Source organism: Anomalospiza imberbis, chromosome 3, assembly GCF_031753505.1.
Source record: "Anomalospiza imberbis isolate Cuckoo-Finch-1a 21T00152 chromosome 3, ASM3175350v1, whole genome shotgun sequence".
NCBI lineage: Eukaryota > Metazoa > Chordata > Aves > Passeriformes > Viduidae > Anomalospiza > Anomalospiza imberbis.
In genome coordinates this window covers 93,122,424-93,139,332 of record NC_089683.1, presented here as the reverse complement: position 1 = coordinate 93,139,332, position 16,909 = coordinate 93,122,424, and the positions used below count along the sequence as shown (strand labels likewise).

Sequence of the window (16,909 nt, the reverse complement as noted above, 5' to 3'; positions counted from 1 at the left end):
CTCATAGCCAAGTTTCCAAATAAGGTATAAAAATGAAATGAGAAGTGGCAAGCAAGAGCATTAAATTCTGTGATTTTTTTTTTTTTTTCAATGTACAGGAAACTATTTTTTCCCAAGAAACTGAAACTGATCTGCTTGTAATTCTTTTTTTTTTTTTTGCGTGGATAGCTTATGTTTAAACTTTGAGGAGGATTTTTATTCCTCTGAAGAGGTCTTGCTTCATGACTTATAATAATGGTATACATTCTCATTCTTTTATGAGAGGAACTGGAGAAAAAATAAACTGCTTTTACTGAGAACTTCTGGATGCTTATAAAAGTCAGTGTATTATTAGAAATGTAACTTTCAACTCTTCTTTCAAACATGTTGCTGCCATGTTTTATACTATTCCATTATTTATGCAGGCTGATTAATGAACCTGATTTCATATTTGTGAATACATTTCTTGTAATATTAAAGAATGCACCTAATACTGATGTCTGGCACTGTATTTTAGGCCTGGTATGCTCTGCTTTAATTATAATTGTGGGAATCTGTAGAAGTTTCAATGCGGCAGGTTTCAACCCCTGGAGGGCCGTATGAGGTACAAAATTTTACTCTGTGTTACAGCAAAGGAGATTCCTTTTTCTGGGAAGCCTCTTGCAGTGAATGTGTTAGCCAGGATATATCCTGCTTGGTGTTGTATTTTCAGTAAATGATCACTGAAATTGAACTTGCTTTATAGCCACCCATAAATGGGAAGAACCATATCTTCTAGGCTTGCATTAACAGTCAAAAGTTGAAAGATCTAGTTTCTCCTTAGAAGTCTTTTAAGGTACTATTTTTCATATAAATAGTAAATTAAGTTGATGTAGACATTGTGTGTAGAGCTGGTAGCCCCACATCCAGGTAAGGTTTTCTGACAATTTTCATTTCAAGACCTTATTATGAGTTTCCTAAATTGTGTGCCAAATTTGAAAGAATTTTGAGGAAATTAGCCATTGTTTCTGTCTGAGATCCTATTGTTCTGTTTTTTTTTCCTAAGTTATAGTTTAAAATCTTTAACTATTTCCAAAAAATAGGTTATGGGAAAAAACATGCTGGGCATTTGTGCAAAAAAAAAGAAAAAAAAAAAGAAAAAAAAAAAGTAGATTTGACCTCAGCTTTACAAAGATGCTGTGGCACCTTTGTGTGTTGGAATATGTGCTTGAAATGTGGGAGAGCACTTCTCCCATGTCAGAGATGCCCATGTTCTTCCATGAAAAAACACCTAAGTTTGATAAATTTGTAAATTTTTTGAAAGTTTGCTTTTTGAAAAGACATGGTAAACACTTCTTATACTTTGCTTAAATTCACTGACCATCCCATTTGCACTCATATGCTTCATTGTAGGGATTGGAGAACAGAGCAGGTCTTACCCTGCCTTTGATATTTGTGGTTACTTATGGACACTGGGAGTTTGAACAGAAGAATTGAGAATAAACATATTCTATGTGTGGACATAAAGTTCCTGAACAAATAGGACCTGATGAACATGGTAGATTGGGATTTAAACTAGGGAGGGTGGCAGCTATGGAGAGAACTGATAACCTCATATGAAGGTGGAGAGACTAAAGGTGAAAGACCAAGGTTACATGAGTAGTTGGTTAGGTGCAAGTAAAGAGATGGGAATTGAATAGCGAAAGAGAATAGAGGAAATCATCATAAGAAACTAAAAGTGGGTGCTTGGAGCAAGAACATGGAGTATGGGGCTGAAAGACAGGAATTTGTCATAGGATTCTACTTGTATAAATGTAACTTTCCAAAAGATTTCTTACCTAAACTTGCAGCAGAGGTCTTTTTCTGTATGATTACCAGGGAGAAAAAGACCTCTATGGGAAGTGATTCCTAAAAGTAGAAAGAACAGACCTCTGTAGTACTAAGAGGCAAACACTGGACTGTAAAAGAGGTCTAGATTGATGGCATACATTGAGTTAATTTAATTTTAACTGGCTGAATAAGCTGAATCTCTCTTTTAGCAGGAATACCCAGCCAGAGGAGTGAGACTGACTGGGCATGAAGACAGGCACTAATGGGAGTGGAAATGCAGACCTGGAGCTGAGGGCATAAAAGCAGGGCGGGGAGAAGCAGTTGAGCGTGGCTGGATAGCATGTTAGACAACATTCTCTCAGATTCAGGAGCTGAGAAACAGCATTATGAACACCTCAAAGCTCTGCTGGTAATGGAAATGCATTGGCAAATCATGTATCATAGGTTTGTCCTCAGAGTAGAGGTAATGCTGTCTTCTGAGCTTACATGAACTCTTAATGCCTGTTAGAATCTGAGATGTACAGAACCTCTGCAAGGCATGTTAAATTTGGGCAGAATCCATTTGAACTTTGGAAAAAGGGAGGAGAAAATCTTCCCTTTTCAGAAATAAAAATACAGGTAATCTTTGATTTGTGGGAGGAAGTCACGCTTGAGATGTAGTTGGAAAACGTTGGCCACAGTAGTAGGCACTACAGAAGTGCTATAAAAGAATTAACTAGATAGATTTTTTCCCATGTAATTTTTGCTATTGCCAGATGTCTGCAGTAAAAATCTGCATTAATTTTAGTAATTGAACAAGGAGCTGTTTATTGTAAGTTAAATAAAATTGTGCATGCAAACATCTTTCACTAGTATTTTCCCATTTGTTATTGTGAGTTTAAGCACTACTGGCATAACTATCCTAAAGATGATTTTGTTGTAGGCTTCTTTTTGTAAATCAGTTTCATTTCTATGCTATGCTACATGCTCACAGCAAAAATCAGCTGGGAATGTAGGATCAGGAGCTGCTTGCTTGATACGCAAGGTATCCAAATGTAATATTGCAGCAGTGTTGGATTTACTTTACAGAAATTATTTTAAGCATTTTCCTACTTAAAGAAGGGTTTCGAGAATGTCTATGTGCCGCCTTACACAAATTGATCTATTTTCTGTTGAATAAGCGTCAGTATGGTTTTTTGGGGCTTAATGATCTTTCAGGTCTTCTAGAAAATGAGAACAGCTCTCAGCAATTACAAAATCTCAATGCTTGTAATTACAACAAGATATTTTTAAAATATTGCAGAATTTTTAATTGAAATGGCTTAAATATCTTCAATGATAACCTCTTATGGTTATTTTCTTGTATTCTATTTTGAGCTGTAGTCGATTTGCTTTATTTTATTCAAACAGACAATTCTTATATGAGTAAAGACCAGCATGGTTCATCATCTGAGAGTGAAGATGAAGCACTGGGTAAATATCATGAGGCCTTGTCTAGAACCCAGAGTTCCAGGCTGCCAGTGGTGGATGGCAGACAGCAAAAAAACTATATATGGGAAACCAGACAAAAATATAGTCCCCTGTCTGCAGAATATGATGGATACAGTAGTGAAGCCTCAATAGATGAAGGTAAGAGTGATTTAAAAGCCTTCCTTTTATTCCAAATTTCAGAATTGTGTTCTGGATAAGTAAGTCCTAGACAAGAGCAGCTTGGCTAGCAAATAGTCAATGTCTGCAATATCCAGACACCTCTTGTATTAGTGCATGCTCAAAAAAAAAAAGAAAAGCACACACTTGTATACATTCTTCCAGAAATACTACAAATGATAGAATATTTTGTTATATTAAGTTTCATTTAATTTTATCATTATTCATTTCATGTTTGGGGCCATTTAAGCTATTTTGATTTAGGAAGGAAACATGACAACTTTTGTTGAATCTGTGGTATTACAAATACAAAGAAGACATGTTATTCCTGTACTGATAAGCTGTTCTAACAGCAAAGTAAATGGAATTGGGTATTGACTACAGTGCATATGGTCATTGCAGTGTGTATTGCTGGAATGTTCTGTATCTTTTCTTCTCTTGAAATGACAGAAAGAAATTGCTACAAAGATTAGATTAAAGTATTTTTCCATGGTGCTAAAAGTTGGATTTAAACAGTGGATGATTTCTTACATGCTATATACTTCTTGATTTTGAGTTGGGGTGACAGCTTGATGTAGAGGCTGAGAATTCTGCTGTCAATATTTTGTCAATATGTTTTTTGTATTTGAAAATAGTTGTGTGAGAACTGTGTCCATAGCCAGTTTCAAGCATGAAAAGTGAACTTCTATGGGAGTTAGGTAAAAGTCAGATTCTGATACAGATGCCGTATTATAGTAAGGTATTTTTGGTCTTCCTTTAGCATGTTAAAATGCAAAAGTTTTTTATTGTTTGATGTTTTCTAATAAAAATTGGATACATGCAATGAAAAGATATTTCACCTTAAATGTTTTATACAGTCCAGAAGGGCTTGAAAATTTTACAATTTCTACAATTTGATATAATTAAATTATATAAAAGTCTGTTTGCTGTTGAAATTTGAAATTAGTATGTGGTCATTCATGATTCCAAGCTATGAGATGAAGGACATGAAAGCCGTATTTCAAGTAAGTTGCAGAGTAAAAGGATTCTCTTTTGATCATCAGAAAATTCATTTCTTTTCTTTGTTGTTAAATTGTAGCAAGGCAGATAGTCTGAGTTCCAGCATATAGTGAAGGAGATGCAGAGGTGAGGTCAGGTGGTAAAAACTGATCCTTGAACACTGTGATGGAGAAGGAATAGGGACAGTAAAAGTATGTTTGGTTTTGATATCTACTGAGATCTCTCAACATTGTTGGTGGGGGGAATATGAAAGATAAGATACTTAGGTTTTCTTATGGCTTCTGTCACTGTTGGGAAAGAATGATGAGGATTATTAAGAAGAGATGGAAAAATGATTAGCAAATAATACCAGATATGAATTATACAAGAATTACACAGGAAGACTCCTTTCAGTTATCTAGAACAAGATATTCCTCTCTCTGCAGACTACTGAGGCTAGTTGTTGAAATAGCCATACTTACACGACATTCCTCTTTTTATTTTGTAACTGCTCAGATTTTTTGTCCAATCTAGTTCATCTTCTCAGTGAAAAGTCCTGAGTTCATCTGAGCTTTTTACTTTGACCCTATAGGATTTAAGCTTCAAAGGCACTATGCTAGCCTGTATCCATTTTTTTTAATGATTGTGTTCCTTATCATCCTTTTAATTAATCAGAATTTATATTTACTGATTTTTATCCTGGGGAATGATAGTTTCCACTCTGGAAATCTGTATGAGGATTACAGTCTAAATATTGGTAGGTCCAAATATTGCATCCAGAAAGTTACAGCTGTTACCCCCTCCTCATTTTTTGTTATTCTTCTATTGCTAAATATATCTGTCACCAGGTGCTATTCCTTTTCAATGCTCTCTCCATTTGGAAGCAGGCTAGATATAAATGCCATTTTTAAATGTATTGTAATGAAAGAACATTCAGGGTTTGGAAGCAAAAAAGCTTCTAAAACAAAAGCTATCAAAGTATTCTAAATTAAAAACTTAGATTGTTTTAACCACATAATTCTACTTGTACAAAAACTTTAATAATTTCAGTATTTTGCTTTTGCTGCTGCTTATGAGAGCATTCTCTTCCCACATTTTTTAAGGAATGGAGAATAAACAGTGTTATTTTTTTTGACAGCCTGCAGTCATTCTACACCGTATGTTCAGCAAAATGCTTGCAAATTAGAATGAGGAGTTTGTCTCATTTTATTAATCCATTATTCTCAACAAAATTATGTTCAATACTATAAAAAAAAAGTTTTGGACATGGTAGCAGATGAACAACCTAACATTTTTCGCTTCTCAGTGACCTTAAGTTGGCATGCTGGAATAATTAGTGTTAGTACTTTTTATGCTCCTTAATTACTTCAAAGAATCTTTGCAAAAAATATCTTAGAATAGAGGAAGAGACAGTGTATGCCTTATGTGATGATCATTACAGAGGGAAAGCTGCCCAACATAGAACTTTGATGGAAGGAGGTGAAAACCTCATGAAGAAGGCCTGCAATCAGAAATAAAGGAGAGATTATTATTACCAAGCTGTTCATATGTGTTCAGAGAAGCAGTTCACTTAACAGAAGACATTAAAAATCTGATTCCAAGGGGGAAGCATCAGCATTCCAGATGTTTCAGTGTGATTTTAAAAAAGGCAAAGCTTTACTGTTCCTTAAACTTGGAATAAAATCTGTAGAAGATTTGATAGAAATGCCGATTTTTTTTTTTGTTAAATACTTGGCTTTTATGGGTATTGAATTTTTTTTATAAAAAGTGTAAAGACATGATAGAACCATTTCTTGACTCTTCTGTGGAATAAATTGTGTGTTCCTATGTACTTTGTTAATTATGAGAAAAATTTGTCAGTGCATTTGACTTTGTGTGCTTCTGTTTTCTCATATGTGCTTTATCATTTCTACTTCTAACTCTTGAACATTTCAGCTGTGATTCCATTGCAAGGCACTGATCAGTCCATATGTTGAGCATATAACACTTGATAGTGTTAGGGTGAAGTGATAAGAGGACAGAATTAATTTTTTGTCTCACCTCTGTTTTCCTCCTGCTTGTTGCCAATAAAGCAGCCTCTGATCATTAACAATAAGGACAAGGGGAAGTGGTTTTAAGGAGATCTAGAAGATCTGCTGAAAGACAGTAGATTTAGATTAAGTATTAGGAAAAAAAAATATTTTCTTTGCGGGTAGCAAGCACTGGAACAGATTGACCAGAGAAGCTGTGGATGCTGCATCTCTAGCAGTGTTCCAGGCCAGGTTGGATGGATTTCTGAGCAACCTGGTCCAGTGGAAGGTGTCCCTGTCCAGGGAAGAGAGGTTGGAATGAAGCAGTCTGTAAGGCCCCTTCCAACACAAACCATTCCATGCTTCTATGACTCTATGAATTCCATCAAAGATAGAGTAGTATGAGTAATGAAAAGGTTATTTAGTTTTCAGAAAATTTTGGATTTCTCTGCTGCATTTTATCTTCAGCAGCTGATCGCTCTCACATTCTATTTTGCAATAGTGAGCTGTGTGTTTTTAAAGGAGTCCATAAACAGTTTTACCTCCATAACTCAATAACTGTTTCCTCTGAACTGCTGTCTTTTTAAATTAGTTTGTTTAGATGTATGTGTACTTAACTCTGCATACACCAAATTTAACAGACACAAAAGCATAATCTTGTCTTCATTAATACAGCCTGTATGTTTTGCTTGTCTTGCCAAAAACGTGTTTAATATTAATATGTTTGCATCAGTCAGATCACTGAAATGTCTGAACATATTATTTTAAGGTTTGCTTATTATCATTTCTGTAATTAGTTTATTACATCATTTTTCTGGCTGCATGCCTCTAAAATCATCATATTCTGAAGGCTGAAAAATTGTGTTGTATGTTTTCATAGCATTCTTTTCTCCTCTAGATGGCCATATTAATCTTTCTTTTCAACATATTTGTACCGAACTCACATGGCATTTTGTATAATGATTTTAATACTAAAATGAAGAAAGCTATATGCTCTGCAGGCTTTATTGGTGTAGTTTCTTGATGGAATGTTCTAGTAGCACTTTTGGTAATTCTGTGCAATTCAAGGGTTTAAATTTTCATTCACAAATACCTGCTTGTCTGACCTACTTGATATATTTCTATTGCACATTTGATGCATTTAGCTTTTTACATGTTTTACATATAGATACATAAAATGAATAATAAATTACTACTTGGATGCAAGTAAGCATCTGTAGACTGTAATCTACAGATCTATAGACTGAAAGCCATTGTAAATATAAAACATTTGCTGTGAACTCCTCATAGACAGGCTTAATTCCAAAATATCACTAAAGGAAAACCTAATTCAACAGAAAATCGAGTTGATGACAAATGTTAACATTAAAAGTAAAATGGTACAGAGGTTTACACTTGAAATTTTCAGCTCTTGCACAAAAGACCAAAAGTTTTTAATCTAAGAAAAGAGAAAGCTGTGTAACTACAGGATGTGTGGCTCAATGTCTGTGCCTAGGTCCAGAATTCTAGGGTCAGCTTGAAATTTGATATCTTAATTTTGCCAATAATATTGGTTTTGTACTTTCTAATACTATCCAGTAAAGTATGGATACTTGCCAAAGTGACCTCTCTTTCCTGTTTTCCTGACTAAACTTCCTTTTAGGTTTTTATAGTGTGTATCCTACTTCTTATATTATTTCCAACCATTTCAGTGTTGAATATGTAGTATTGTCTTTATATGCTCCAACTATTTGTAATATTTTGGAAGAGGGGATTAATATGGACTGTAATATTACACATTTATTTCCGAAAACAAAGAATAAAAAATAAGGGGGGGGAAAAGCAAGAAAAACAGCACCATAAGATATTTCTGCTGACAAAGAGTTTATGAATTGAAATAGGGATCTAAGGAATAAGGAAGTGTAAAAATTTTATATTTAAAATTTGCATTAAAATTAAAATTGGCAATCTTTGTATTTCATAATAGAAATATTTTTAGTATCTATATTGGGATCTTAAATGGACCATGCCTTCTTAAAAACTCGAATTTCCAAAAAAAACCATACAGTATTATATTGAATTGGCCTCTTTGTCTCCAGTAGTGGCTGCTTCCTGAACTTTGAAAAGTCAAGCATTATACTGACAAGTTATTGTTTTTTTAGTATTTCCATAAGCTTCACAGGCAATGTGTTTTCTCTAAGGAAATTGTCACCTAAATTCCTAAAAATTGAAGTTCTTAAACTTAGAAATGTTAGGATATATTGAAATCACATTTCAATATATCCTATTAATTATATTTTGAAATAGATTGAAATTACAGTTTTGCAGGCAGATGTCAACGACTATTGATAGTTCTTTGTTTCTGAAATCAAGATTCTCTCAATCTCCTGAGATGAGAAAAGTAGAAAAGGAGAAGAAAACAGTTTGGTTTTTTTCATAGTTAATTTGTGATATGCTTAAAGCATTACCTCTTTAATGGCTGTGCAAAATTCCTGATTAGGAGCAAGCAATGAGAGTTGATACCATTTTGAGGCAAAATAAGTCACATCGTAAAGGAAAAAGGAGTAAGTTCACTTGCTTATTTAGCATACTTAGACATTATATAGCTATAGTTTACCAGTTCAGTACAACCACAGGTTCCATCTCCAGCCTGTTTAAAATTCTTTTTCTAACATCTCAATTGGTAAAGCCCCCTGGCTGAAGACATGTTATTTCTGAGATTGGCCCAAGAGCCTTACATTTCACAAGGTTTTTTTGAAACATATGGAAGCACTAAAAGACGGCAGTGAGAAAACATAAGTTCTCTTAAATGAGAATCTGCTGCTCTAGCAGGCATATGCTACTGGATTTTATCCATCTTTTCCATATTGTGAAGGTAGAATATGGTTATTTTTGTAGTTTATCTTCTCCCCTTCTATTCTTCTCTAGGCTTTCGGCACTTTATGTTGATGTGTCTGTGGACATATGTTTGCCTAGTTCCTCAGTGTCAATCTTTGCACGTGAAGGCGACTGTTCTTCTGGAATCTCTTGGATCTAATTTTTTATGCGGCTTTTTGCCTTTTTTTTCCTCTCTTGTTAGTTTTCATGTCTCAAGAAAAATCTCCTCACTGAATTACTTAAAGTATATATATAGATTTCCTCTTAGTATCTTTCCAATGTAAACACTAAAATCTCTTTCACGAGCATCTCAGAAGTGGTATAGAGGTGAATCCCCCTAGTCTGTTTAAGCAACCTGGAGAGTTTTCATTAGTAAACACATTCTGTGAAGCAGGATCCTACTTCTTCAGACTTACCAAGCTGAGGTGAAAGCCTTTGGACAGGCTGACAGAGGAACAATGGACCACTCAGTGAATTCCATGATAACCATATGTTTTGCAGTTTAGTTTCTGCCACTGCATGTAAGTAGAACTCTTTTCAAGCAAAGTGTGAATGAAAACTTACTGTTTTGAAATTATGGAGTGAGGGCCTCTGTATGGCTCTATTGTGTTCAGCAAAATAAGGCCACAAAGTTCTCTCAAAATTGGTCTCTGTGTAAGCTTCAGATACTAAGAATTACTGGCAAAAAATATGTCTGCCATAGAAAAGAATTGCGCACTGGCATTCACACTGGAGGACTGAAAGCTCAGTTGAATACTCAATCATAAATAGCTATTTCTCTTCTTTTTCCTTTAATGGGCCTTAAAGGAATAAATAAATTCAGTGAAAAGAGTATTTAGGAAAACGGTGGCCACCCACTTTCTTCTTAGGTGTTTTTGTCAGATTACCTGTGAGATTTCTCTGGTGTAACACTTATTGGAAGTAAATACTGGTTTTGTCCTGCAACATTGGATAGGCTTAGGCTTCAAATAGTACATTCAAGGTACCTTGAAAGAGTCTTTAATGAAGAGATTTAAGACAAGTCTTAAGACACCTTTAGAGCAGTATTTCTAAATACTTCAGAGTGTATTTTGAAGGCTGAGTCATGTTGCAGCTGTGAATACTCCTGATATTCATACTTGTGTATCTTATCTGATAGTACTTGTGTACCATCAATTCAGGTTATTGATGTACTTTTTGGAGATTTTGGGGGATTTTTTAGTTACAGTATTTCTTTAATTGGTCCAGCTTCCTTATTCTTGCTTTTCTACTATATGGGCATCTACCCCTGACATTTTTTATTCTAGGAGTAATTAAAAATCTTCCTGTAGTGTACAGGAGAGTGCAGTGATGCAATACTAATGATACAAAGTTCTGATTCCTGATCATGTGTGTCTGCCTCCTCTGGTTAATTGAAACAAATCTTCATTGGCTCCCAGCCCTTAAAAATCAGAGAATGATGGTATCTTGTGATTTTGAAGCTTCTGGGGAGTGTGCCTGTTGAATCCATTGCTATATCAAAGGAATATTTAAGGATAGTTTTGTAAAAAAGATACATTTGTAATTCAAGGACATGCAGAATAGTGTCTAACCTGATTTGCAATGCTTTCTACTTAGTGTCTGTGATGCTGTGTGTTTGGGTTTTCTTGTGTTTTTTTTTTTTTTTTAACCAGGTTTTTGCTTGGGGTTTAGTGGGATTTTTTTGAGTTCCAAAGTAGCTTCCTAGTGCATTATGACAGACCTCTATTGTTCTTCTGTAATAGTGGAAGACAGTTCTCTTAAGTGCTTGAAATTACGGTGCGTGTTTCCACAAAATATACTCAACTGAGCATTGCAGAGACTGTGATTTAAAGATTAACTCTTGCTCTGTCTTTTATTCAGTTTTGCAGAATTAATATTTTTTTTCCTTCCCAAGAAAGTATAACCCCTTGTCTTTTGAGGAGTTCCTGATAGAAAGGAAATTTTCTTGTAAGCAATTTGGCTATGATCATGTTGAGGTTAGCTTCTTTACGTGTATGAATAGCAGACATACATAATGCTTACAAATTCTTGAGTCCTGGAATAGTCTGAATTCACAGATGGGGGTAGAAAGTACATGTGCAATTCAGTATTACTCATGGAATTTTCTTGAGGAATCTTATGGAGGAGGCAAGACATAAACAGGGATTGAAATGCAAAGGAGATCCATGTCTGAGTTGAAAGACAGTTTGGAAGAGAATAGATTTACATTGAGGACTTGTGAGTTTAAAAGCCAGATAGTTAGTGTCAAAATTGGGCACAGTCTTTTCAACCAAAGGAAGTACATGAAAGTGCTGGATAGAATGAATTTAGGTAATTCTGAAATCATGGGTTTACCCTGTGATGGGCAGCAGAGATGCTGGGGAGAAAGAGATGTTGTTTAAGTATGCATATCATCTACTGCTGAGAGAAGAAACCTAGTAGAGTTAGGGATGATGACAAGATTTTCCACAGAAAAAATTCCTTTTCCAGCTAGACCAGCTCCAAAGAGGAGGAAAATCTGTCTTCCAATGGGAAAAGGCTTTTTCTCATGATGTGTAGAAGTGAGCACAGCAATCTCTCAAATTAGGTTCCTCCTGCCAGCATCTTGAATTCTTTGAAGAAGTACCCCTGCATTGATATGAAGGCTTTGAAGAAAGTGACCCTTAGCAATGTGATATCTCTGAAGAGATGTAAATCATACTTTCATGATAACAGGAAAGTTTCCATTTTATTGTAAACTTACTCTTTTAATACCTCTCTTACCTATTTGAGTCTGGAATTTATAAGATCATTAACTTGGAAAAGTTCACAGACTGAAATAGTGACTGAAATAGTTTGTATTTAAAATAGATGCTCTACATTAATGAAATGTAGAACTGTTTTGTGATATAAACACAACAGATAGAACTATATCAGCAGTAAAGATAATTTCCTTGATGAGCCAAGTGCTTTTGCTGATTCTGGGAGTTCAAGGCTCTATCATGGAAGGAGTGACTAAGAAACAAGATTGAGCAGTAGACTGGAAATCTCTGTGTAGTCATTATTATGTACATTGGGAAACGGAATTTTACCCAGTACTCTACTTACCTCCTGAGAATAGTCATGCTGCTTGATTAACGCAGTGGCGCAGTTTAAGTAAATATGAGAACTAAAAACTAGAACAGCTTTCATAGAATGGAATAATAAAATGTTTTGGGTTGGAAGGGACCTTAAAGATCATCTAGTTCCAAACCCCTGCCATGGGCAGGGATTCCACCCACAAGATCAGGTTGCCCAAGGCTCCATCCAGCCTGATCATGAACTTTACATAAGAATATTACAAAAGAATGGCTTACCAATTCTTCCTCCATAGCAGCTGTGGATAAATGGAGCATTTTTCTTACCTTTAAAGGTTAAAACCATTAGATTTTTAACTCTAGTTCAAAACTAAAGTTTGCTTCCCAGTTGTGCATTTTCCCTGTAGGTTAAGGGGAAGTTACCATTAGGACTGTTTGTTTATATTCTGAGCACATTACATTTTAACCTTCTCTTTTGTAAAAATACATTAGGGTTTTTTTTTTTTTTTTTTTTGTAACTGAACTCTTTTTCTGTTTTGTTGCCTAATGTAGATTATTTTCCTTATGCATATGTATAAGTTTCATAGACATGCTATAACTCTCTTGTAAGTATTCTCTTGGAATGGTTTAATGAATATTTTGTCCTTACACAAATTGAACAGTTTTACCATTTTAATCTGATAACATGTATTTTATTGTTAGGATAACTATTTTCATAGCTACTTTGAGTATATTATTGGAGACGATATTGTATCTGAGTAAACAATATAAAATTGTGCCTGTAGCTTCTGTGGAGGCAAAGATCTGTAATTTGTTTTCTTGCAAAATGAGTTCTTATTTGCTATTTGGAACACCTGTCTTATGAAGTTATCCTAAATTTTAGGATTTGATAGAATATTTTCCTTGGGGAAAGGGTAAGCATAATATGTTATACAACTTGAAGTAATTTTTTTTTGTTTGTGTCCTTTTAGTTTGGGGCGAGCTTTTGGTTTTTGGGGGGGTGGGATTGATTTTTTGCAATTACCTTTCCTCCACTATTTCCAAGCTGGAAATGGATGCTTAGCTAATGTCATTGCCATGCTTCTGGTCATTTCAGTGCAAATGAAGACTATCTGCTATGAAGGAATCATGGTCTCATGAAAGCACATAGGACAACTTAAAGGGAAAATTATTTTATTATGTAAATTCTGATGCTGGGCCTTTGAGAGAAGCCAGCAGACACGGTTAACTCGGTATAACATTTTCTGCATGGTCACCTATGCCCAATTCAATTGAAGCTTGATCTTTCAATCTGTAAATGGGAAATCTTGCTGCATTCACCTTCTCACCACTTAGTAGTTCAGCAGCATGTGTTTTTGTATATATATCTGTACAATTTACTTGAAAAAAGAATACTAATGACCCAGCTCTCCATTTTGACCTTTGGTTTCAGTCTTGTTGAACCATTCTTAATTTTGTCCTTAAAAGTATTTTGTTAAAGGTTTTCAATTATTGTGATTTCCTAATTGTTTTAATTTTTAAAGAAGTTTTATCACGTTCCTTTGCAAATATATATATTTGCCAGATAAAGGTTAAAAATAAGATACATTTTATTCATGTTAAAGTCACACCCAGCTTATTTAAAGGCAGCTTTGACTTAGAGTTGCAAGCCTGAGGATATTGATTTGAATTATGCATGACTGTCTGGTATGCAGTTCCATTAGCCTGCTGGATGGATAATGTAAACATGTTCAGAATTTTAAGTATCCTATATGAGCAGCAGGTTAAAAATAGAGCTGATAAGAGCATGTGTATCTGAAAAATCCAAATCTTGGAGAATGAAACTACAAAAGGATCATGTCTTCAACAGGCTGACTTCAGGTGTGAATTTCTTTCCTTTGAAACTGCTCAGCCCGAACAAATACAGCTGATGTGTGTGATTTGAGCAGGTGACGCTGCAAAGCCAGAAAACACTCACAACCAAAAGGCCAGGACCAACCCTATGGCTTTTGGCCAAAAAAAGGGGTTGTGTTTGTTCTGGTTTAAATTGGTCAAGATTTACTGCAGGGATCAGGTTAATTTCTTCACATCTTCTAGGAAGATATGATTTGTAATGGTATTTGGTTTTGCTCAAACTTTCTGTGGTTATATCTAATCAGTTGTTTGGTTATCCCTGCGTTCTGCTCTGGCAGTAGTTTGGTAGCATAAATAATGACTTCTGAACTTTTTTTTTTAAGTCCTCAGCACTGTGCTAGTAAGATTTAAAAACAGCATATTTTTAGAATTTTGCCCAAGTTCTTCCTGTGAATTTTAATAGAAGAAACCCACTAGTCTGGAGTGAAAGTACGATGTCATCTATGTTACATTTTATAAAGATTTATTATATTTCCAAGTGTTTCTGTTGCATCTGTAGCATTTGTGGCAATTGATGAGTTAAATGAAAAAAAATGCTACTGCACTTATTTTCAACATCTGATTGATACAAACCAGAAAACTGGTCTAATTTTGCATTAATTTTTACCTACCTTCTCAAAACTATTTTTCTTGGAATCCTTTGTATTTGGCTTTGTTAAATGCTGTACATAATACCAGACTGGAACTATTTTTAGATTATAAGAATGAGAGAGAATAATTATGTATTTTCCTTGGACTTTACAATTTTCATTTACTTACATCTTAATTTAGCAGTAATCCCATGAAAATTTGCAAGTATATGTATGAATTAAAAGCTGTTCTTGATAATGAAGTTGATTATACTACTCTGATATATTTTTTCTTTTCTTCTCAACTCTTGGTTCATGAATTGTATATCCACACAAAAATGTGGCCAGCAGAAAATTCTTGGGTAGCACTGGTAAAGTTTGAAAAGGTACTTTGTGTTGATGGTCATTATCCCTCTTAACTGAGGAATAGTTAATCTGTTAAGAGATGGACATCTAATGCTCTCCTTCAGAGAAACTCATCATCCTGCTGTTGGATAATAGCTGCTCTCTTGACTGTTTTCAGAGCGAAATTCCTTTCACTGGAAATAAGAAGAACTGCTCTCAATCATCTGCTTGTCCTGGTGTCGTTTCTTTCCTGTTAAGAGAAGGCACTTTAGAAGAAGAAAATCTTTTGAAATAGCAATAGTAGTTGCCATAAGTGTTAAAGGCAATCTGGTGGCCACAGAAGTCTGGGGAACTACTGTGACAATTTCCAGAGAACTTCAATATTTTGAAAAGGAAGAACTTTAGAAGGATGGTAACAATGGTAGTTATTTCTCAATAAAAGACTATTTTGTGTTTTAACTCTTCTCAGAGAAGACTGGGGGAATCTCTTGTGTGTTTTTGTGCCCAGGGAAGATAATCCAGGAGAACATTATCCAGAGGAGAAATAATAGCATGTGTAACAGTGAGTGTCATGGCCTGGGTACTGAGCTATTCTGTAAATATCTCCACAGTTCCAGATGCTCTTTTTAATTTCTTTATAAGTGGTACTGACATAAAAATGCAGAACTGTAATATTTTGGTAGCACAGACCAAAATGCCACAATGTAGCAGTCAATTTTGAGTTCCTTTTTCTCTAGCTTTCAGTTACTTTTAAAATAAATTTTCAGGGGACAAAAAAAAAGAAGCGAGATTTAATTCTAGTTGAAAGTTCACAGTAAAAACATTATATGGATGTTTTTTCCCCAAAAGAAAATTTGAGACAGTTAGAAGTTAAATCTAAAGGTTAAAAGAAATACGGGGAAATACAAGTCTAGCCTGCATTGACACTGTTAGAAAAATGAAAATATTAAATGTTTCTTTGCTTCATAAATTAAAGAACTTTTTGGAAAACTTGTGGAAAACTTGCAGAATGATGCAATTATTTCAGAATATGAGCAAGGGTAAGAGTCTGGGGTTTATGCATCAGTGTCTCTGGCTCAGTTATTATAATTCAGATTCTCTGTATTTTAAAGCAGGGTTGAGCCTGTGGATGTGAAGAAGCCAAGGTTTTTTTTTTTTTGTGTTTTTTTTTTTTTTTGGTTAAGTGTTTTGTTGTAATACTTAGAGAAGTTTAGATAACTGAGGAAAAGAGGCAAAAGCAGCATTTGTCTACTCAATTTTCACTGTCTTTCTTGCTCTTAGTTGCCACCATGACACTTTTATGCAGTTGATGTCTTTCCAGTGATTTAATGCATTGAAAACTGGGAGACAGTCCTGAGTCAAGTTTGTATTACAATAATTTGTTTTTCCTTCTGGTTATTCCCCTTTACTTTTCACACATAAATTCAGATTATGCTATCAGCACTTGGTTTTTGAATACTGTGTAAATTTTGCTGTCTCAGTGAGAGTCTTTTGTTTTTAAGAAGAGGTCAGAATACAAAAAGCATAATGGGAAAAATCTGTTTAACTGCCCTTTCATACACTGAATAAGTACAAATTATTCCCAGCTTTTTGGAAAGCTATCTGCATTTGAAAATGTCCACAAGAAATTGGTATAAAGAGGGAGTTTAGGGGAGTTCTATTTGCTCTAGTTTATGCATAATCTCAGAGTTGCATGCAATGTTTCTGCACCTCCTTTCAGAAATGCTCATCGAGATTTGTTGTGTTTTACATCTTCTCTGGATATATTGATGTAGAAACACTTAAACTCTGCCAACTCAAAATAAGCAGC

At 34.7% G+C, this 16,909-nt stretch overlaps 1 protein-coding gene across 8 annotated transcripts in view; it reads left to right on the top strand.

Moving 5' to 3' along the window:
• SYT14 (synaptotagmin 14) overlaps positions 1-16,909 on the top strand; it is an 88,205-nt gene that overhangs the window by 29,296 nt on the left and 42,000 nt on the right. For 5 of the 8 annotated variants that reach the window (XM_068185794.1, XM_068185792.1, XM_068185795.1 and 2 more), the window contains one exon: positions 3,178-3,396. The exons of the other annotated variants lie outside the window; for them this stretch is intronic. In XM_068185794.1, coding sequence (XP_068041895.1) covers positions 3,178-3,396 — 219 coding nt within the window. The remainder of the gene's footprint in view (positions 1-3,177; positions 3,397-16,909) is intronic. 8 annotated transcript variants of the gene reach the window in all.